The sequence below is a fragment of the Rhinopithecus roxellana genome, chromosome 15 (assembly GCF_007565055.1).
Source record: "Rhinopithecus roxellana isolate Shanxi Qingling chromosome 15, ASM756505v1, whole genome shotgun sequence".
Lineage (NCBI taxonomy): Eukaryota > Metazoa > Chordata > Mammalia > Primates > Cercopithecidae > Rhinopithecus > Rhinopithecus roxellana.
This window is the reverse complement of record NC_044563.1, coordinates 49,070,512-49,095,027: the sequence shown is the minus strand read 5'-3', so window position 1 is coordinate 49,095,027 and position 24,516 is coordinate 49,070,512. Positions and strand designations below refer to the sequence as shown.

The 24,516-nt window shown below is 37.9% G+C and overlaps 1 protein-coding gene, 1 non-coding gene and 1 pseudogene across 2 annotated transcripts in view; 2 read left to right on the top strand and 1 right to left on the bottom strand.

Moving 5' to 3' along the window:
- PRCP (prolylcarboxypeptidase) overlaps positions 1–24,516 on the bottom strand; it is an 82,067-nt gene that overhangs the window by 9,921 nt on the left and 47,630 nt on the right. Inside the window, exons 3-8 of the mRNA XM_010362877.2 lie at positions 18,882–18,983; positions 15,670–15,851; positions 15,258–15,415; positions 14,406–14,575; positions 4,504–4,668; positions 3,621–3,808 (exon numbers count right to left, since the gene is read on the bottom strand). Coding sequence (XP_010361179.1) covers positions 3,621–3,808; positions 4,504–4,668; positions 14,406–14,575; positions 15,258–15,415; positions 15,670–15,851; positions 18,882–18,983 — 965 coding nt within the window. The remainder of the gene's footprint in view (positions 1–3,620; positions 3,809–4,503; positions 4,669–14,405; positions 14,576–15,257; positions 15,416–15,669; positions 15,852–18,881; positions 18,984–24,516) is intronic.
- Positions 796–2,641, top strand: LOC115893575 (annotated as a pseudogene).
- On the top strand, positions 9,194–9,294 carry LOC115893800. Its single transcript, XR_004053849.1, has one exon. It is a non-coding gene; the product is annotated as a small nucleolar RNA U13 (small nucleolar RNA).

Sequence of the window (24,516 nt, the reverse complement as noted above, 5' to 3'; positions counted from 1 at the left end):
GCTAGATTTTTGTACTTTTTTTTAGTAGAGACGGGGTTTCACCATGTTAGCCAGGATGGTCTCGATCTCCTGACCTCGTGATCCGCCCGTCTCGGCCTCCCAAAGTGCTGGGATTACAGGCTTGAGCCACCGCGCCCGGCCTACACTGAGCTAAAAGTTTCTTACATGGAGCTCTAATTCCTACCCACTGACTTTTCTCACAAAATATGCCCCCTTCTCTACAGCCAGGTGAGCTGTAGTCCCAGCTACTTGGGAAGCTGAGGCAAGAATAGCTTGAACCCAGGAGGCGGAGGTTGCAGTGAGCCAAAATTGTGCCATGGCACTCCAGCCTGCCCAAAAAGAGCAAAACTCCATCTCAGAAGAAAAAGAAAAATAGCTAATGCATGCTGGATTTAATATCTAGGTGATGGGTTGATAGGTGCAGCAAACTACCATGGCACACGTTTACCTAGGTAACAAACCTGCACATCCTGCACATTACCCCGCCCAGAACTTAAAATAAAAATAAAAATTAAAAATTAAAAGAGAAAATAGAATGAGTCTAATGAGTCAGAGACCTTTTTTTGCAAAGTGGGCAGTGCTACCAGCCTAAACTCAGAGTCAACGTACAGGCAAACAGCTCTCCTCATCCCTAAAAACTTTTGACTACATACCAAAGGCCAAATTTGACTCTTATTTAAAAGAATTTGTAGAGTACAGTGGTCGGAGAGGTACTGGCAGGAGCAGCAATGCTACCAGGGGCCTGGGGCTGAGCTGTCCGAGTTCCCATGTGCTGAGCCCACTTGAGCCACAGACATGTCTGGGGATGAGACAGTTTTTGATCCTACTATGAGCAAGAAGAAAAAGAAAAACTCCTTTATATTAGATGAGGAAGGGGATACACAACCAGAGAAAAACCAGCCCAAGAAGAGGAACTGGAGCCAGCTGAAGACAAAGATGTAGAAGCCGATGAAGATGACAGTAGGAAAAAAGAAGTTTCTGATATTCTAGATGACCTGAACTTCTTTATTCAGAAGAAAAAGAAGGGAAAAAAAAGATATTTGATACTGATAAAGCTGAAGAAGTTGTAAAGGATCTTAAGATTGAAAGTGATGTTCAAGAACCAGATGAACCAGAGGAGGACCTTGACATTATGCTTGGCAATAAAAAGAAGAATGTCAAGTTCCCAGATGAGGATGGAATCTAAAGACACAGCTCTAGCCGGGAGTTGTGGCTCATTTGTAATCCCAGCACTTTGGGAGGCCGAGTCACATGGCTCACGAGGTCAGGAGATCGAGACCATCCTGGCTAACATGGTTGAAACCCTGTCTCTACTAAACATACAAAAAATTACTTGGGAGTAATTTGGGAGGCTGAGGCAGGAGAATGGTGTGAACCTGGGAGGCGGAGATTGCAGTGAGCCAAGATGGCGCCACTGTACTCCAGCCTGAGTGACAGAGCAAGACTGTCTCAAAAAAAAAAAAGATACAGCTCTAGAAGATGAAAACAGCAAAAAGACGATGCTGTCTCATTCAGTAATCAGATAGGCCCTGCGAGGTAGGCTCAGAAAGAGACTGCACATATGAGGAGCTGCTGGATCATGTGTTCAACATCATAAGGGGAAAGAATCCAGATATGGTTGCTTGAAAGAAAAGGAAATTCACCATGAAACCTCCACAGGTCATCCAAGTAGGAACGAAGAAAACTCCTTTCGTCGACTTTATGGACATCTGTAAACTATTACATAATCAGCCCAAACATTTCCTTGCATTTTTTTCATTTATTTTGTTTTGTTTTTATGTTTCTTGGTGTTTTTTGTTTTGTTTTTGTTTTTTGAGACAATATCTGGCTCTATTGCCCAGGCTAGAGTGTAGTGGTGCAATCTCAGCTCACTATAACCTCCACCCCCTGGGCTCAAGCCATCCTCCCACCTCAGCCTCCCGAGTAGCTGAGACTGCAGGGACATGCCACCATGCCAACTAATTTTTATATATTTTCTAGAGATGGGGTTTCACCATGTTGCCCAGACTGGTCTCGAACTCCTGGGCTCAAGCAAGCCATTTGCCTTGGCCTCCCAAAGTGCTGGGATTACAGGAGTGAGTCACTGCACCCAGCCTCCTTGCATTTTTGTTGGCTGAATTGGGTACAAGTGGTTCTATAGATAGTAATAACCAACTTGTAATCAAAGGGAGATTCCAACAGAAACAGAAAATGTCTTGAGGAGATACATCAAGAAATATGTCATTTAAATTAGGGGGCTCCACCCTTATGAACAGAGTAGTGCCTCATAAAAGGGCTCGAGGAAACTAGCCCTTGATACATCAAGGAATTGTTAAGGTGATGTCACACATGCTGATCACCAGACACAATCCTGCAGAAGGGTACCCGACTCTATTTCTTATAGTGCAAAAGTTGTCCTTCTCAATGTTCTGTTGCCAGTATCAACACCAGGCTGTCATGGGCAAATAAGCACAGCTGCATGCCAAAGCTAACCAATTTGCTAATCACTGATTTTGCAAAGTGTGTTGTAGAGATTTGGCTGGATAAGTATGCCATCAGAGTGGACCTACCATTGTATTAAAAACAAGATTAAAAAGCTGCCAAGTTCTTTGGTGAGTGGTTGGTTGGTCTGAAATCCTTGCAAGATGCCGATGCTCAAGCTGGTGATATACTCATTGCCTACTTTAACAACTGTCAGAGAAATGTGATATGGGGTAAGGAGGTACCTTTTAAAAATCATTCATAGACTTCTGTAAAATGCAAGATAAAGTTTTAACAGATTTTTTTTCAAAGAATAAAAATTAAAACAAATAAAAGAATTTGTAAAAGAATGACATTTACAATTTTAAAAATAGCTCTGGTTAACAGATATTTCTATATAGACTTGGGGAAATTCTTGAATAACTCGTTGCTATTTTAACAGCTGACAACCTAATGTTCAACTCAAAACATGGAAATTTTGAAGTCCCAGTCAGATACACATAGAGTCTGCTCAATTAACTCTAATGTGAACCAGTGGCAACTATGTGACTTCTTAAGGAGCAGTGTAATGTAGAAAAACAAACATGGGATTTGTAGTCAGGCCATGATAGAAAGCTGGCTTTATCACTTAGTAACTAAAACAAAGCTGGATGAGCTTTGGCAAGTGATTGAACACAGTGACTTTCAGTTTCCTTCACAGTAAAAAAGGGCCTAGAAGAACTACTTCACAGGGTTGTTGTGAGGATTTAACCAGGTAATTTATTTAAAGTGCCTCATTTAGTACTTGGAACAGAATGAAGTGGGCACTTCAAAAGTGTTGAATACTGAAATTTTTTATTATCATCAACAACAACATAACAATAATAAGACAAACTGAGAACAGCGGATGATGCTTTATTTTGTGCTGGAGAGTTTTTTTTTAATATTTTAAAAATTTTGTTGCTGTTGATTTTTAAGACTTTAATAAAGCACATTGGTAATATAGCAAAAAATTCTATCTCTTCTCAGCATCCTTTTTTTCAAGGCATAGGAAAACATGACAGGTACCACTGTTGTATTCTATATTGTTCTATTGTCCAGCATTTTCCTGGTTCTATTTTTTCAGATATTCTACAAATGTTCCACCAACTGAAGTTTATCTTTGGACAGTAAAAACTCACCTGAAAACAATGTTTGTGTGTGAACTGATGTTTTTGCCTCCATACATAGTAGTGATCCAGGAGGGCCTTGGTCTCACACCCCACTGTTCAAAACACTCATCAGAAAGTTCCTTTAAGTTCCATGAGTGAGGTTCAAACATGTCATCGACACCATTAGTACAAAAGGGCATGACTACTTCTGTGCAGGCCTAAAAAGCAAACCAAGAGAGAATCCAATTAGAAAAATGAGGCAAAAAGAGGTTAAATAAATAATACAAAGTCATAATGCTGGTAAGTAGTGAAGGCAGGGTTTGAACTCAGGCAAGGCAGCTTCAAAGCCCCGTTCTTTACTTCCGTGCCATATAATCTCTCATTATTCTTAAAAAGACCTGATCAAGAAGCCACGGAAGTCAGGATTATATCCCTTCACTGCAAACTGCTTGATTTCACATTTATTATCATATTTAACCCTCAAAACAACTCTGGAAGGAAAGTATTATTATTATTACTGTCTCATTATGCAGATGAAGGACAAATTAGACTCCCTTTCTCTTATATGTCTATAAAATGCTTCCTTTGTAGGACTTACCAAGATCTATTGAAATACTAATTACTTACTTTTTCACTACACTATATTTGATCATGTACTATTTATGTTTGTATCTTTGAAACCTAGAGGAGTGCCTGACGCATGGTAAGAACTCAATATATATTTGGTGATTATTAAATGAACAAATGAATGAACAAGAGAACTTGTCCATAGTATCACAGCATAAAGTAACAGAAGCCAAAACTGGATCCAGGTTAGATGACAAAATCTTGTGTACCCTGATTTTTTTTTTTTTTACAGCACAACTGTATCCGTGAAAAGTAAGTTCCACTTGGGGAAATTATATATATTTACCTGATAGCTCCAACCCAGTGTTCCCAGACTGCTAGTTGCTGTCTCTGAAATATTCAGGCATTTCACCTGGCCCGAATAATTGTAATATACATTCAGAGCTTGGAAAATATTCTGCAGCAGTAGTGAATCAGATACATTGGGATTTTTCAAATACTGGCATACTACCTGTCATTTTAGAAAGATAAATGGGGAAAGAGTCAGAATATGAATAAAATTACAGTTTAATAACAAAGAAGAAATATGATTTTGATCTGATCATAAAATATTCTTAAGCTACTAACAGCATTGTTTAACAATTTCTCTCTTGAGTTTAATCCCCTCCATAAATGAATAAATCTCTTCAATTACTCCCTAGGCTATAAAAATAAACCAAAGTCATTTGCATGGTATGCAAAGTCCTCTCCACCTACCACCTTAGCTTCCTCTTTGCTGCCTTTGCTCCAGCCTAGGAAAACCATTCCCTACCACACCAGGCTCCTTCTTCCCCTTTGCCCTTGCTCACCCTGAAACACCGTTTTCCAACTCCTCTCCCACTCCACTAATGCCTTCAAACACCAACTCATCTTTTACAACACTCAGCTCAAATATCACCTCCTCTTCAAGGCCATCCTTGCCTATGTTTCCAAGTTGAGAAGAACTAAACCTCTCCCTTCTTGGTGCCTCCTATACCCTGTACCTATTTTTATTAGAGCCTCTATAGTGCTCTACTTCACTCACTTGATTCCAGAATGTCTCCCTCAGTACTTAGCAAGGTATCTGGTAAGTAAATGTTTGCTGAATGAATTACTATACTTTTATAAAAATGCAAAATTTATAAAATCTCATATGGAAAAACAATACCAAGTTCCAGCATCCATGGTGTGATAAAAAGCATATGCTGCAACTCCCCAGCTCCCAAATATTCCTATCACTATCCTACAAAACATGCCTGGAATCCTAGCTATAAAAATCAGACAATATTCAGGTTTAGGAGTAAAGGTGAGGACTGACTAAACAGAGCCAGTGCAAACTTTCTTGGGTACAGAAATATTCTATACCTTAATAGGGTTACATGAAAAATGATATAGTTTGTGCATTTCATGGTATCTAGATTTCATCCCTCCACCACCAAAAGAACCATACGCAAATATTGAACTCTCATTAATGATAATAAAGCTGAAGTATTTAAGAGGAAGATGTCTGCAATTTACTTTAAAATTCATTTTAAAATAAGATAAATTAAAGGATACATGAAGTGATGGATAGGTGAATATATATGTGACAAATCAAATATAATAAAATGTTATTTATTGAATTTAGATGTTAGGTTTATGAGTGTTCACTATCCAATTATTTTAACTTTCCATATGTTTAAAATTTTTCATAATAAAATGTTGGAGAAAAATAACCGGCAATGGAATCATAGCTGAATAATACTAACAACAACAACAGCTAGTAATTTTTAAGCCCTGGGTTTCCAACCAATACACCATGTAATCCTATCAGATAGATGATTGTCCATTATTTTACATGAAAAAAAACCTGATTCTTAGGTTAAGTCATCTTCAGGGTCACTCAGTTAGTAAATAATAGGGCCTAGATTTGTCCCCAGCTGTCTCTGGTTATGAAATATTCATCTTATCCATTATGTCACACAGCTTAGGAAGTGTCCACCTGAAAAACCACAAATAGCCCCAGTGGCAATGAAAACACAGTAAGTTTGAATCTCTATTGACTCTGACACGAATTCAGTAACCTGGTCCTTTCCCATTTCATATGGAAAAGATTATATATATAATAGACCAGTCCTGACAAAAAAGAGACTAGTCCAGAGAAGAAGCCCGGAAAGGAGCCCAGTTACCCCACCTCAGGGAGAGAGATTCTGGGCAGCAGGCGTAACAAGGCCTGGGCTGGGGGCACGCTCCCAGTCAGGAAAGGAGGGTATTGAGAAAGGATGCAACCAAACCCAGCCCTTCATCACAATTCTGCCTGGCACCAACAGCCAGTGGAAAAAAAAAAAAAAAAAAGGAAAATTGTAAACGAGAAAATGAATTTTCAGGAAAATTCAATGCCTCTCCCCAGATATATTCTGCACAACAATATTTCCATGGAATGTTAATTGGTACTTTGTGGAAAAATGTTTCCCAGTCAAATAGTTTTGAGGAACTGTATATTAGCAAACGTGAACAGTTTTCCTGACTGGCTGTTATTATTATATACTTTCAGAGGATTTCTCAGAACTTTTAACATGCTCAAATGTAATATGACTTTCCAAAGGAAGATGGAGTGTGCATCATTGCCAAAAGTTTTTAGAACTGTTGAATGTGAGAAAAGTCAAAAATTAAGATGTTCAAATAATTGCATATGCCTTTACAAAGTAACTGTGAGGTCATAAGAATAAGGAATACCAGGGTTTAGGATGTACATGAAGAGACAGAATTGAGCTAAACTGAGAGCTTCACAAACCTATAAAGACTAAAGCAATAAGGAAATGCAAACTGACGAAAAATTAAAAGTCAAAACAGTGTTTTATTATTTTGACAACTCTTGATTTTTCATGGTAAGTCAAAAAATACCTAACATTTGCATGGCACTTTTCTCAGAAAACATTCCTAGGAAATATGCCAATAGGCTATAACTCAAGACAATATGGAAATCAAGAAACAATCATAAGATATATTAAACCATCTATTGCCAAAAGTTGATCAGCATTCTTTCCTGAACCTGGACACCAACAGCCGATTCAGCTCCTTCAAAATGCAGCACAAAAGTACAATGTAGACACACGGAATGCAGAGAAGCACCTTATGTACAAGCACAGCATGGTAGATAGGGCAGGGCGACAATGTAAGCTGGGCAGGGGGAGAGGAGGTAGTGATGTGGAGCAACAAGTGGCCCAAAACTCTGGAAAAGAACAGTAGCAAGTGAGTGACTCACATGCTGGCATCAGAGCCCCTCTTAGAGCTTAGAACACTGGGCCTCTGTCAGGCAAAGAAAAGGAGTCCCTATGAATAGCCATCTCCACAAATAGCAGTTACTGTCACTTCTTAAAAGACACAAGCATGGCTGGAGACCGGCACTGGCTGACAATACTTGGGTTTCAGCAGCCCCAGTTACACAGAGAGAACATCATGGTCAGAGACTTGGCCTCTGTATGATGGGATTCCAAGTCCAGATTAAGGGCACTCCCCAGGCACTGTGTTCTGTGAGGTCAGCTCACCCTTGGAGTACTGGATCCAGCTTTGTATACAAGTTATGAAGGGCACCGATCAACATTAGAAAATCTAGAAGAGAGCAATCGGGATGGGGAGCTGAAAAACAGCTGAAGCAACCCTAAAACTGGGTCATTCCCAACCTTTCATCATTACAAATAAGGCTACAATAAATATCCTTGGGGCTAAATCTTTACATATATTCTTAATTGTTTTCTTGAGATAAATTCTTAAATTACTGGCTCAAAAGAGATCAACATTTTTAAGGCCATTGGTACGTCATGTCAAACTGTCTTATAGAAAGGATGTGCTGATTTTTAATTCTACTAGGAAGTGAAGTATGCTAGATAGAAAGCCTGAAAAATGTCACTTAAAATTTTTTTGCAAAATATTTGCGAAATTACTATGGAAATTTTATTTTAGGTAACTCTAAAGTTCCTTTCTAACTCAAAGATTTTGTGAGTCCAAGCATCATCCTCTAGGATTAAAAAACAGAATCTCTAATATCTCTTTGCACTTCCTTAACAATTTTGGTAGCATAGTGAATGAAGTTTCAAAAAAATACTGAAGTCATATTAGCAAGACCTCGGCACTATTCTCATGCTTGTTTAAAGACTATAGTAATTCAAGGCCAGGTAGAGTGGTTCATGCCTGTAATCCCACCACTTTGGGAGGCCCAGGGAGTAGGATCGCTTGAGGCCAGGAGTGCAAGACCAGCCTGGGCAATATATCAAGACCTCATCTTTACAAAACATCAAAAAATTAGCCAGGCATGATGGCACATGCCTGTAGTCCCAGCTACTCAGGAAGCTGAGGTGGGAGAATTGCTTCAGTCAGTAGTTCTAGGCTCCAGTGCTATGATCACACCACTGCACTCTAGCTTGGGTGACAGAGCAAGACTCCATCTCTTAAAAAAAAAAAAGACGAGTACTTTAAAAGGAGATATTCACATACTTTTATCAAAGAACTGTAGGATGCACAAAGTACATAAATATTAAATTGAACCATATAAAATTCTCACATGTATAAATCAAAAACAGTCAAATATCAACAATTTTGTCTCAACCTCATATAATACTTTAGCTTAACCCTGATAATTTGCAGATATTACCCACGTGATAAAAGCAAGCACTTGGCCTGTTGATTGTTTACATAGAGGCTGTGATATAATCAGACAACAAGGAAAGAGTCTTGGCCAACCATCCCTGTCCAAAATACTCAACACCCAGGTACCCCTGAACTATACATTCTATTTATTTTGTGAGCCCTAGCAAACGGCTTCTTCTAAACAATTTCTACATAAGGCGTGTCATTCCTGCACATACTGTAAATGCACTGAAACGTGAACAGCTGGGACTGAGGTTGCTCGTACAACTCATATATTCTTTGAGGGCAGGTTCTTTCCTCACAGTAACCCAGAGAGCACCATATAATGATCATTCCCATTTCACAGAAGAAAAACCAAGCTCAGAGGTCTGGCTACAGATACACAATTTAAAAACTATGAATGTAGAAAGCGTATGTTTGGGTTTTCATGCTTACATGTGAAATGGACCGCCCTCAAACCTGGTTATGCTGTCGGCACATTACCTATCTGATGTGGGGGGAAAAAAAGTACTATGAATATAGGTCTCAATCAAGATGTTGACCACAAAGTCCTGGTATAATCATCTGGTTTCCCAATATTACATAATAAAAATAGCTATTGTTATTACTTATAACTAGCATCAATTTAGTGCTTTTACTTTACACCAGATGCTATGAAATACTTATAACAACCCTAATAAGCATTACAATTGTTATTAAACACATTTTGTAAATGAGGAAACTACAGCACAGAGAGGTTAAGAAACTTGCCCAAAACCACACAGCAAGGAAGTGGCAGAACTGGGATTCAAATACAGTAATCCCAGTTACTGAGGAGGCTTAAGCGGGAGGATCCCTTGAGCCCAGGAGTTCGAGGCTGCAGTGAGCTATAACCTTGCCATTGCACTCCAGCCTTGGTGACAGAATGAGACCTTCTCTCTTAAAAAAATAAATAAATAAAAGGAAGAAAGAGGCTGGGTGCGGTGACTCACACCTGTAATCCCAGAACTTTGGGAGGCCGAGGCAGGTGGATGACCTGAGATCAGGAGTTTGAAACCAGCCTGGCCAACAGAGTGAAACACCGTATCTACTAAAAATACAAAAATTGGGCACAGTGGTGGGCATCTGTGATCCCAGCTACTCGGGAGGCTAAGGCAGGAGAATCACTTGAACCTGGGAGGCAAAGGTTGCAGTGAGCCAAGATCGTGCCATTGCACTCCAGCCTGGGAGACAGAGCGAGACTCCTTCTCAAAAAATAAAATAATAAAATAGAATAGAAAGAAAGAAAGAAAGAAAGAAAGAAAGAAAGAAAGAAAGAAAGAAAGAAAGAAAGAAAGAAAGAAAGAAAGAAAGAAAGAGAGAAAAGAAAAAAACACAAATGCAGACTCTCTGGAGCTTCCAACCACTGTAACTATATTACACATATTCAACTAAAAGCTAAAAGAAAAATAACACATACAATGCTGAAATATACCTGCTGTCTCATGCATAACTTTTTAAAACAATTTTTCTAATTCTTAGATCATCTTTATATTTTTCTAGGTTTATTTGTTTTGGCAAAAACTTAGAATGAATTTTGTGGCAATATGAAATCATAAAACCTCAAAAGTATGTAATAGTAAAAAAAAAAAAAAAAAAAAAAACAACAACAAACCTGTAAAATAGTAGAGTGATATGAGGCATTTCCTAGAATAAAGATGAACATTCAAGAAACAGAAAGAGCATTAGAAAGTCCATTTTACTCATTCCAGTTTTAAAGTGTATAGAAATAGTTGAGAAAATAGAACATTCATGCAACCTTAGTACCAAACTAATCATATCTGCAACCAACTATTTCGGTTCTGCCCTTTAATCCCACATACACCAGACAAAGTAAAGATAATGATTTGTTTAAAAGTTTTAAGTGTTCCTACCTATGAGAGTACACATTTAAATAAGAGAAGGAAAAGAGGGTCAAAGAAAATTTTTTAACAGAGGAAGGAAAGAAGATAAGTTGGGTGAAAAAAAAAAAAGACCAATCTCCTCTCAGAGCATGGTCCATCCACATTAGAGAAAGGATTAAGCAGATACATTCAGCTTTTCTAACAGATTTTCTTTCTCTAAGGCTTCAATACCCCTCACACTCACTCAGATAATCACATTAGTTTTGTCATTAAAAGCTCCCTTTTCATAGAATGCACCTAAACCGCTTAAACCACCCAGAGAGGTCGCATACATTACCAAACACCAAGACAAACGGAAGAGATTTTTCCATCTTATGTCATTATTTCACTATATCTATCTACATTCACAGAAGCCTACGCTGAAATATTTGAGAAGCTATCAGCTGAAATGTGATTCCAAAATTAACAAATTACAGCATCCTTTAAAATTGCTCTTTAAGCTAAGAAGAGACCTAGCAGTTTTCATGCTGACAGAACAGTCAAATGACAGAGGGGTTTTCTGTTTCTCTTTTCTCTTCTTCCTTGTGTTCTACCAGCCAAGTCCATGATTATTTCTGCATGAATGTTGCAGCTTCTGTTAACAGTAAACAAAAGCAAATGGAGTCTGAGTGTGCAAAGCCCAAAGACAAATTAAAAGGAACGATACTTGAATTGACACGGAAAATGGCATTTAGTCGCTGCCCATGGATCCTTCAGAACTGTACAAGGTCCCAGACAGAATTGGAAATCACCTGCTTTTTTTCATAACCCAACTGTTACATATTATCTCACCATCCTAAGCCTGAGTTACAGACTCAGAAAAGGACGCCTGTTTGTCAGCCCTTTAAAAAGGAGGAAGTGTATCAGAGGGAGGAGGAGTTCTGGTTAAATGGAACTATCCAAGTGAAAGAGCGGTCCCCAACTGGGTTGTGTTCCAGGGATTAGTGGGTTGGGAGAACACAGAGGGGGTCAAAAAAGGAGAAATAGAATGAACAGTGAAAGAAAGTGATCTGAAGCTACAAGTTTGGGAGGGAGACATAGTGGAAAAATTCTGAAAATCAGATGGGTAACTAACTATAGGATGAAATTGGAAACAGAGGCAATGGAATTTCTCCAGCAAGGGGCAAGAGATAAGATTACCTCTGGTGGGGGTGCAGGCTGGAAACAGAATCATAAATACATGCAATAAAGAATTCCTTGATCTGTCAAAAGAAAGGATAATGTCAGTAAGAAATAACTGAAGAGAATGACAAGAATTAATCCTGGATAAAAGAAGTAAAGGGTGATTGTGAGGGAAAGACCTAAAGATATCTTATCTTAAAAATAAACTTTTATAATGCATATATATAAAGGATAAAAGGATTGCAGTAAATCAAAAATAGATGACAAAATATTTGAGGTATACTCTGCTGGTTTTGAGTAATTATTTAGAAGAACAAAGGATAAAATATTTATTCACATGTTAAGACTGAACAGCAAAATATCCCAGAATGAACATTGAAGAGGTAGGGAGAAAACCAGTTAGACTTCTCACTATTCCAAATTGTGCTACACCAACTGACATTAAACAGCTATATTTCTCCAGCCTTTTTCTAGATAAGCGGTTGGGAAAGTACAACCCCCAGGCCAAATCCAGCCCACTACCTATTTTTATAAATAAGTTTTTATTGGAGACAGCCATCCTCATTTGCTTATTTATTATCTATGGCTACTTTCATGCTACAGCAGCAGAGTTGAGTAATTGTGACAGAAATCATATGGCTCACAAAGCCTAAAAATATAGCCCTTTAAATGGAGAAAGTTTGTCAACCTCTGTTCTTAATAACGAGAGAATTTTCCATATGTTTTTATCATCTGACAACTCATTCATTCTTCAAATGAGAATAAAGATGCAAATGTAATTCTCACCTTATACACAGATAGATACCGAGTTAAATCTGACAGATGTCTCACTGTGAGCAATGGCCCCCTCAACCCTCAGGCAAGTTTCCTCCTAATCCAGTGCAATGCAGTAGATGAGCATAAGCTCGGAACAGTGAAGACCCAAGTTCAAATCCTACTTCCAACACCTCTTAGTTGAGCTTTAATTTCCTCTCCAAAAATCTTGGATTATACCTCTTTTTCTATACAGTACTTTTATAAGAATTGAGACAGCATACATGAAAGTGCTTTGTATATAGTAAATAATATGGACAGATAAGGTGTTATTAGCACATAGATGTTTATGGAGATGAACTAGCTTAGATTTAGTTTTTCCTTGTCATTTTGGTCCAGGTTTTCTTTTTTTCACTTTTCTTTTTTTGAGGCAGGATCCAGCTCTGTCATCCGGGCTGGAGTACAGTGGCATGATCACAGCTCACTGCAGCCCCAAGCAATCATCCTGCCTGAGCCTTCCAAGTAGCTGGAACTACAGGCAGGCACCACTATGCCCTGCTAATTTTTTTGATTTGTAGTAGAGATGAGGTCTCACTATGTTGCCCAGGTGGGTCTCAAACTTCTAGCCTCAAGCAATCCTCCCACCTCCGCCTCCCAAAGTGCTGGATTTGATTTAGGTTTTCTAACATAAAACATGATCTGCTCTTTTCAACAACTATGTATTATCAAAATTCAATCTAATTGAACATATATTTACCTCCGGCCTACTATATGCAAGACACTCACTGGTCATTCTGCTTTTTAAATTAAGAAATATAATAGCAAATGAACTTGTTTTAGTCACAAAATTTTAAGCAAGGTATACATGTAATAATTCAAAGGGGTGGTTAAATTAAAAGTGCATTTGAAACCCAGATCTATATCACCAATTCTATTTTCACTTCCAACACTCATTCTAGCTGAAGAGTCAGTTATATTCTCTAAATTTAACCATCAAGTTGGCCAGCCTTTGTTTTTAAAACTAAGAGGAATGTTCTTTATAAAGAAATGCTTAAAATGAACATACACAATAAAGAATTTTGCCATGAAAAGAACCTTAAAATTTATACTGTAATGTGTCCTTATATTTCCAAAGTGTTTCACATCCAACATTTTATTTGATTCTCAGCACAACCCTATTTGGTATGTAAGTGCTGTTATTCCATTCCACAGAGGAAGACAGAGGATGAGGAAAGAAAAGCACCTTGCCCAAGATCATACAGTTGGTAAGTGAAGCGGCAGTTCTGGACCAAAACCTCACTTTCAGAGTCTAATTTGATGTTCTTTCCACTCTACTGTGATGCATGGGGGTCACTCTTCACACTGTGGGCAGCACTTGCAATGCTTTCGCAGCTGACTAGATCGTAGTACCATCATAATGACTGCCATTTATTAAGCATCAACCATGTATTACATAGATGGAAGTTACACACATATCACAAAGATTAAATAAATTGTGCATGCAAAGCACACAGCCCAGGATTTGGCACATATTAATTATTCCATTAATAGCAACTTTTGGTATTATTTCTAATTCATGCAACTCTATAATCAATGAATTTTATCTCCATTTTTCAAATGAGGAAACTGAGGATCAAAAAAGCTAGGTAACATGTCCAAGCCCACATAATCAGAAAGTAGCAGAACCCAGGATTCCAGCTCAAGTTTGACCAACGCCAGAGCCCCTTTGTCACTGGGACTTTCTCTGATGCAGAAAGTCAGAGTATGCACATTTAAAAAAAAAGAGAAGTATGCTATTAAAAATTATGAGAGGACATTTTCCTATTACCTTGATAGGCCAAGCAGGCAAAGGCTGTAAAAAGTTTGATACATAAGGATAGTCCACCATTGCCAGATTCACCCAGGTTTCAGAGATCCAGTCTTTCAAATGTTGGATGTCCTGAGAAGTTAATGGGCTGCATAAGTGAAGGGCTCCAGTAAGCCACTGCAAACCACTGCCTGGGAATAGAATCACATTATTGGAATCTAAAAAGTACTGGTCAACAGATGGCTTTACAGATAATTTATTCTTCACATAGTATTTTCGAAAACTCAATCTTTTATACCCCTTCTCCCAGGATATTTTTAGAGCAACTGGAGAATCCCATGACAGACAAGTTGCCTATCCTCATAGAGTTTACCAGAATTAGTATGCAGAATTATTCTCCCTTTTTAAGATACTACTAAAATGAATAAATAGGAACACCATAGAACAAGACTATATAAACTACAACTAAGTAAAACAAATGGATGTATCTATCAAACAGTGCTGAGCAAAAGACAGTAGACACAAAAAAAGACATGCTATGTAATTCCAATTACTAAAACATTTAAGAACAAGTAAAAATTAACCTATGGTTCTAGAAGTGAGGATGTTTTTGCTGGGTAGGTATGGAGGTCGTGACTGAAAAGGCATAAGGAGATTTCTGAGATGCTGGCAATGCCCTTTATTGATTTAAATGCTAATTACACTGTGTCCTTGTTTTGTGAAAATTCATCAAGCTATGCATTTTGATTTGTATAATTTTCTGTATGTACATTATACTTTAATAAAATGTTTACTTAAAAAGTGACAACTACTGAATTTAACAAATGAAAGGCTAAATAAACACACAATTCCATTCTCTTAATTAAAGCTTACCAGTATTTGAGAGTCGATTAATGGCATCCCAGGACCTGCGGATGCTCTCTGAACAATGTGGACCACTTTTCCTAAAATCTGTAGTTACAATCTTCATAAATACACCACAAGGTACTAAATCCTCAAACTGCCAGATAGGGGCAGAAGCTGCAAGAGCTCTAAATGACAAGAAAATCAAAGAAGGAAAAAAGAAAAGAAAAAAAAAAAAATATATATATATATATGTCATCTAAATCAAGTTTTACAGTTGAAACTTATAATAAAAATAGTGAGAAAAATAACACAGCTGTTAATGAGACAGAAGCCAGAAATCTCAGTGTAATAGAATGAAACATGTTTCACCCAAAATGAATCTCTACGTTTCCCTTGATAATCATTAAGAAACACTCATGTCCAGTATAAATGCACTTACCCAACTGCCATATGAGGATATTTCATCCTAAACCAGGCTGCAAGCATGCCACCATAGGAGCCTCCTATGGCAATGACAGGTTGATTTTCAGCTCCTGGGATTGTTCTTTTCAAGTGTTTGATTAACTCTGCAAAATCAGCCAGAGCTTGTTCTGATGTCAGAAAATTCAAGTGTCTGGAATCCTAAAGAAAAATAACAAAGAACATGGGTATAAATGTGCACAGAATAGCAGCTTAGGAATAGCATGGATCCAGAAGAGAGCCAGTGTCAGATAAGCTTTTCTCCAAATAGAATTTCTAGGCGGCCGGGCGTGGTGGCTCAAGCCTGTAATCCCAGCACTTTGGGAGGCCGAGACGGGCGGATCACGAGGTCAGGAGATAGAGACCATCCTGGCTAACACAGTGAAACCTCGTCTCTACTAAAAATACAAAAAACTAGCCAGGCGAGGTGGCAGGCGCCTGTAGTCCCAGCTACTCGGGAGGCTGAGGCAGGAGAATGGCGTGAACCCAGGAGGTAGAGCTTGCAGTGAGCTGAGATCCGGCCACTGTACTCCAGCCCGGGCAACAGAGCCAGACTCTGTCTCAAAAAAAAAAAAAAAAAAAAAAAAGAATTTCTAGGCAATTGTACTAAAACGCCTAGTCAAAGCAAGAGCTGTGTGGATTTAAACTCAGGAAAATGATTTTAAGTTTGTGGAAGAACATAATGTACTTTGCATGCAAGTGTAATTTCTATTAAATGCTATTTACCAAAGACTTTGTTTAAGGTTGTAGAAACAATAGAAACAAATTGTAGGTAAAATTTAATAGCAAATATGATAGAATATAAACTAAGCTTAATAACTGTTGTAACTTTTGTTTTAAATCTTGGCACATTTAAAATGTCTACCACATAGGCAAATATAAACTAAATCTAGTGGACAATTGAGGTAAGAATCACCAGTAAAAATAAAACTCACCCTTCTTTATCGGAAAGATTATGTATGACCTAAGCAATATCAACAACTGAAACAAAGTAGCCTACCTATTTTAAACAACTATAAAATTGGAAAGAAAAAAACTATTTTCAGGTATTGGAAAACAGGCAACACAAGACATTGATCTTTGAGAAAAGGAAAACTCATAATGTTAAGTTTGATAATCGTCCTGCTCTCTACATGAAGACAATTTCCCTACTGCAGAAGGTGAAGCTTAGTGTCCTGCTGAGCTGAGAAGGCTAAGAAGGTCTTTTAAAATATGTCTGCAAATTTTTGACACTCCTTCCTTTAAAAGGTGAAGCTTAATTCCACTCCCTTTGAACTTGAATGGGATTTAATGACTTGCTTCTAATTAACAGAATGGGGCAGACGTAATGATACGTGACTACGAAGGTTAGGTCATTAAAAAAACACTGCAGCTTCCACCTTGCTCTCCTGCACTGCCAACTTTGAGGGAAATTAGTTGCCTTGTAATGAACTCAAGTAGGCCCTTAACTGCAGCCTCTTGTCAACATCCAGTACCAGTTTTATCTCTTATGTGAATGATCTACCATATGAGTAGAAAGGCTCTCCAGCCCCAGTCAAGCCTTCAGATGACTGCAGCATCAGCTGATATCCTAACCTCATGAGACCCCCTGAAGCAGAAACACCTAGCTAAACTACTCCTAATTCTTCACCCATGGAAACTATAAACTAATAGATGTTTATTGCTGTTTTAAGCCATAAGGTTTGAGGTACATCTTTACATAGCAATAGATAACTAATACAGCTACATAACTCTATTAGGCTACCCTGTTTGACTTTCATGCTTTGGTCTCACCATTCTGATTCCTTCCATCATCTGGCATATTACTGAATCACACAGATCCCATCTTTCCTATCTCCTGTATATGCCTCCTACTCCTTTAGCTTTCCCCCCTCTTCCAAGATATATGCCTTCTTACCTCCTCTCTCCCTGTCTGTCACTATCCTTTACTTCTAGTTTTTGTGGCACTCTGTACAGTTGAGTGCATTTTTTTTCTAATCCTTGCATAATATCTGTAATATCCCTCATGCTACTGACATATTCTGTGAGCACACAAAGGGAAAGAAGTATATCAAAAAGAGCCCCTGGCTCCATTTTGCTAACACAGTATCAATCACAGAAACCTAGGAGAAGAAGTTATGTTTCTATCTATAACAAGCTAACTGCTTCCCAAGGTTTCAGGACCTGTCAAGTCCCTTAATCAGATATTTATGCAAAATATCAAGCTAAAGAATGAATTTCCCATACAGCCCAACAAATATCAGCAAATTATCCCACTTTCTATTTACAACACAACACATTTACTTATTTTTACTCATGTATTTATTTATAATATGAGATAGTAAAACCTCCCTTTTAAAAATAAAAAACTCCTTTCAAAACAGGCAGCCGAGTAAAGGACTGGCCCCAAGTCCTTATAGCTGAGAGTTCCCAAAAGCATATGTATATACTGGTGGTCTTAGGAAGCACACAAACATTTTTAATGGAACATTTATTGCTTCATTTTAGTGTAATTTGGAAAGAATAACCAGTACATAGAGCCCTTGGTTAAGATAATGCTAAGTTTAAAAAGTGAGTTGATTAAAGAAAAATATTAAGTAAATAATAGTACATGTGGCAAATTAATGTAGCCAAAGTCACAAGGGTAGAAGTACGTGAATGACTCCATTGAAGAAAAAGTCTCCTGGCTTATTAGATACAGAGTCTATGACAAAGGCCAAAGCTCCTGTGAGAACAGGAAATGTTCAAAGGGAATCCAAGGGGCCAGTTGGCCTTAATGCATCATACAGCTTATTTGTCCTTATTTTATTGATTTTATTCTATTAAAAACATCAGATAAATTTGTTATGCCATTTTATTTTTTCCAGTGGCAGGCTCAATAATTTAAGTGTACAATTTATAAAGCGGAATTGTTTACTGATATTTTTGAAATAGTAAAAAGCTCCCTGTACTGTCTCCGCACCACAGAGTAAAATTTAACTTCCTGAGGCACACCAAGTTAAAAACTGATTAACATTAAGAATTATAATAAAATGGCTTTAAAAAAAAACCTCAATCTGTTCAAATTGTATCTAAAAAGAAACTACTAAATATAAACTATTGAGCTTTTAGGCATTTCAAATTAAAGTTATCTCACAGTGGGGCATGTAATTTAGAAACTATTCTAAAATGAAAACAAAAAACTTGTAACTTAACAGTAAAAAGTATCTTTACCTTGAATGAGTTGTCACCAAAGGGGAGAGACTCTCCATAGTATCGATGTTCAGCAAACACCAACATAGCTTTCAGTTCCTCAGCCACATCCCACATGAACCCCTAAGAAGAGTTTACAAAATCACAGGATAAAATCAGTATGTGAAAGTCACTGAACCTTTTGGCAAACCATATGAAATACGTGTTAAGCCAGACCAAAAAGAGCACTCTAAAAAGTTGCACAATTTATGTTTGTTCTACAAATAAATGACATAATTGCTGTCTTACTGTTACGTATCAATCTCACACTTTATGAGTGAAACAATTAAAAATAATCCCAGGTTGCTCATCCACTAGTCATCCATGTCTTTTTATCCTGACACTCTAGCCCTAGAATCAATATTATGTATAAAATGGTCTTCATGTACAAAGAGCCAGTACAAATCCTACTGAAATTATTTTTAAATAAGGAGGAGGGACTCTTCCCTAATTCATTCTATGAAGCTAGCATCATTACAATACAAAACCTGGCAGGGACACAATGAAACAAGAAAACTTCAGGCCAATATCCCTGATGAAAATAGTTGTAAAAACCCTCAACCAAAAACTAGCAAACAAAAATCCAGCAGCATCAAGAAGTTAATTTACCAGAATCATATAGGCTTTATTCCTGGATGCAAGGTTGGTTCAACATACACAAATCAATAAATGGAATTCGCCACATAAACAGAATTAAAAAATAAAAACCACGTGATCATCTCAATAGATGCAGAAAAGGCCTTCGATAAAATTCAACATCCCTTCATGGTAAAAATTCTCAATAAACTAGGTACTGCAGGAATATACTGCAACATAATAAGAGCCATTTACGACAAACCCATAGTGAATGGGCGAAAGCTAGAAGCATTCCCCTTGAGAAGTAAGACAAGGCAAGGATGCTCTGTCTCAGCACTCTTATTCAACATAGGACTGGAAGTTCTAGCCAGTGCAATCAGGCAAGAGAAAGAAATAAAAGGCATCCAAAGAGGAAAAGAGGACATCAAACTATCTTTTTTTCACAGATGAGATGATGCTACACCTAGAAAACCCCACAGACTCTGCCAAAAGGCTTCTAAAAGAGACAAAACAACTTCATGTTTATACATCAAATTCCATGTATAAAAATCAGTAGCATGTCTATACACCAATAACAATCAAGCTAACAGCCAAATCAAAAACACAATCCCATTTACAATAGCCACAAAAAGAATGACATATCCAGGAATACAGCTAACCAAGGAAGTGAAGCATCTCTACAATGAGAATTACAAACCACTGCTGAAAGGCATCAGAGACAACACAAACAAATGGAAAGACATTCCATGTTCATACATAGGAAGAATCAATATTGTTAAAATGGCCATACTCCCCAAAGCAATTTACAGATTCAATACTATTGCTATCAAACTACCAACATCATTTTTCACAGAGTTAGGAAAAATAAACAAATAAACTCTTGAAATCCATATAGAACAACAACAACAACAACAGCAAAAACTTGACTCGCCAAAGCAATCCTAAGCAAGAAAAACAAAGCCAGAGGCATCACACTACCTGACTTCAAACTATACTGCAAGGCCACAATAACCAAAACATCAGGTACTAGTACAAAAATAGGCATGCAGACCAATGTAACAGGATAGAGAATCCAGAAATAAAGCCACACACCTGCAACCACCTGATCTAAAATAAAGTCAACAATAACAAGCAATGGGAAAAGGACTCCCTATTCTATAAAATGGTGCTTGGATAACTGGCAAGCCATATGCAGAAGATTGAAACTGGACCCCTTCCTTTCACCATATACAAAAACCAACTCAAGATGGATAAAAGACTTAAATGTAAAACTGGAAACTATAAAAAGCCCAAAAGCCCTGGAAGAAAACCTAGGAAATACCATTCTGGACATCAGCCTTGGCAAAGAATTTATGACTAAGTCCCAGAAAGTAACTGCAACAAAAACAAAAACTGACAAGTGGGACCTAATTAAACTAAGGAGCTCCTGCACGGCAAAAGACACTATCAACAGGGTAAACAGAAAACCTACAGAATAAGAGCAAATATTTGTAAACTATGCATCTGACAAAGGCCTAATGTCTAGAATCTATAAGGAACTTAAATTTACAATAAAAGGGCCGGGCGTGGTGTCTTATGCCTGTAATCCCAGCACTTTGGGAGGCTGAGGCAGGCGGATCACGAGGTCAGGAGATCGAGACCATTCTGGCTAACACAGTGAAACCCCGTCTCTACTAAAAATGCAAAAAAATTAGCCAGGCGTGGTGGCGGGCGCGTGTAGTCCCAGCTACTCAGGAGGCTGAGGCAGGAGAATGGCGTGAACCCGGGAGGCGGAGCTTGCAGCAAGCCAAGATCACACCACTGCACTCCAGCCTGGGTGACAGAGCGAGACTCTGTCTCAAAAATAATAATAATAAAATAAATAAATTTACAAGAAAAAACAAACAACCCCATTAAAAAGTGAGAAAAAGACATGAACATACACTTTTCAAAAGAAGACATACACAAGGCCAACAAACATGAACAAATGCTCAACATCATTAATCATCAGAGAAATGCAAATTAAAACCACAATGAGATACCATCTCATACCAGTTAGAATGCCTATTATCTAAAAAGAGTCAAAAAATAACAAGATATTGGTGAGGTTGTGGAGAAAAGGGAACGCTTATAAACTGTTAGTAGGATATAAATTAGTTCAGCCACTATGGAAAGCAGTTTGGAGATTTCCCAAATAACTTGAAATAGAACTATCACTCAGACCACCAATCCTCACTACTGGGTATACACCTGAAGAAAAATAGGCCAGGTGTGGTGGTTCATGCATGTAATCTTAGCACTTTGGGAGGCCAAGGCAGGTGGATCACTTGAGTCCAGGAGTTCGAGACCAGCCTGGGCAACATAGTGAAACCCTTTTCTCTACAAAAAATAAAATTAAAAAGTAAATAAAAATTTAAAATAAAAATAAAAATAAACCATTCTACCAAAAAGACACATGCACTTGCATGTTCATCTTAGCACTGTTTGCAATATCAAAGACACAGAATCAACCTAGATACCCTTCAACAGTGGACTGGATAAAGACAATGTGGTCTATACACACCATAGAATACTACATAGCCATTAAAAAGAACAAAATCATATCCTTTGCAGTAACATGGATGTAGCTGGAAGTCATTATCCTAAGTGACCTAATAGAGCAACAGAAAACCAAACACTGCATGTTCTCACTTATAAGCAGGAGCTAAACACTGAATACACATGGCCACAAAGAAGGGAACAATAGACACTGCATGACTACTAGAGGGGCTGGGGGCTAACAGTGCAGGGGGTGTGGGCGTGGAGCATGAGTTCAACAACTACGTATCAGGTACTATGCTTACTACCTAGGTGATGGGATCATTCATACACCAAATCTCAGTACACACAATTTACCCAAGTTAACAAACCTGCACATGTACCCCCTAAACCTAAAATAAAAGTCAAGAAAAAAAAACCATAATGGAGAGAAAACAAATTAAATAAAAATAAAAGGCAACGTCAACTTTAAAAAAAAAATGGTCTTCAAATTGCACTGTTTGCCAAATCTTCTAGGAAAGAGCTAAAGATATCTAAAGCAGCTGTCTACTCAGAGGCATTGACAACATAAAAGAGAAAACAAAACAAACAAGCATACTAAACTCCCTAGGGTTTTCAATTAATCTTATTTATTAGAAAATAAATAGTAGCTCACAATGGCTAAAATAACTCAGTGTTTATAATGTGTCAGGCACTGTTCTAAGCATTTTATATGTATTAATTCACTTAAATATTACAGCAATCTATGAAATAGGCACTTTGATTAATCCCATTTTATAGACAAGAACATTGAGGCACAAGAGTTTAAATAACCTTCAACATTCACACAGCTAGTAAGCAGCAGAGCCATGATTCAAACATAGGTGTCTGGCTCCAGAGCACCATCATCAAGAACTGTTAGATCTCCTTGCTAGAATCATCTATATCTGGTCATTAGCCAATCACTTCATTTTTTCACTTACTCAGTTGTGGCCTCAGAATCTTTTCTCAACAAAGCATTCTAGGTAATTAGCATCAAAGGATTAGATTTAGATTTAGCACAGATTAAAACTATTTGTCATTCCTAGTGCACACTGTTGCTATTTAGTGAGTTCCTGCTCCCTAACAAAGACTAAGAACCTCAAGTGTTTTTGTTTGTTTTGATCAATAAATGAACAATTAGAAGAGTTATACACATGTAAGGATAGAGAATTTAACCAGATATTTGTGATGGTTTCAATAACCCCCACTTTCTCTCTTAAGAATCTACTCATTCCCTGCCATGTAACTACAAATCCTGCAACCACCCAGCTCAAGCATGCCCACCTCTGCTGGCCCCACCTTGGCAGTGCTGATCACTCCCCCTTCTCAACACCACTGTGCTAGGTATATGTCCCTGGTACTGTGCCGCAAATTTTGCTTACATGTATGTCACACACACACCAGACCATGAGTATCTTAAGAGTAAAGATCATCCATTAAAATGTCCAGACCTCTGTGCAATTGACTTCAGGCTTTGAGAGGAGGCAATTTCATTGAACTAGTTCACAAAGTAATAAGTGATCCATTTCAGGAGTATTCTTATTTTTCAAAAGAGGTTCATGTAATATATCAACATCTTTTAACATTATGTGCTTGCAAGTCCCTTAATCTTCTCTAAGTCTTTACACAACTCCATGAACTATTATTACTGTATCCATTTAACAGATGAGACAACTGAGGCACAGAACAAGAAACTTACCCAAAGTCACACAGCAAAGTAGCAAAATCAGCATTCAAACCTTGTCAATCTGGCTGAAGCCTTCACTTTTGACCACTGTGTGATTGCTGCCTCTCAACAAATTAATGTCCAGAAGTGAATGTGCACTGGAACATTTTGGTGTGTAAAGGAAGGTCTCTGGGCCTGGAGACGGGCCAGGATCTGCTCCTCTATGACCTGCCTCTAATCAGTTCTTTGGAACTGTTCCTACACTGAATATCTCTTCCTTTCCACCACTTCTGAGAACAGAGATACCCCAGCAAACCTTAAGTTCTGCCACAGTGTCTGTCAGAGTAATGCCTAGTGAAGGCAGGAACAGCTACCTGCCTATAATAAAAGAGAATGGAAACTGGAAAAATCACTGGAGAGGAGAAGTTACCCTATGGCCTTCACATAAAACGAAAGTCACACTAAAAGGAGAAAAGAGACAAGGCAGCCTCTGTTATTTCACAGAATAACAGAATGGGAATCTGATGGAAAGGAGGTCCTGATTTCACTTGCCACTGATCTAAAAGAAATAGGCATCCTAGGATCTCATTTCTCTGGGAATTATTTTATTTCAGCTAACTTACTTAGATTCTTAACATTCCTAAGGAAATAATCAGAAATGAGAAATGCAATAACAATGTAATTGGGTTCATATCTTTACTTTAAATTCATATATCAGTTCAACAAACATTTACTGAGACCTCCTGACTACCAAGCATCATGCCAGACATTGGCATTGGGGATAAGACATAATTCATTCCCCACTTTAAGGTAGTTCACAACTAATTTTTTGGTAGA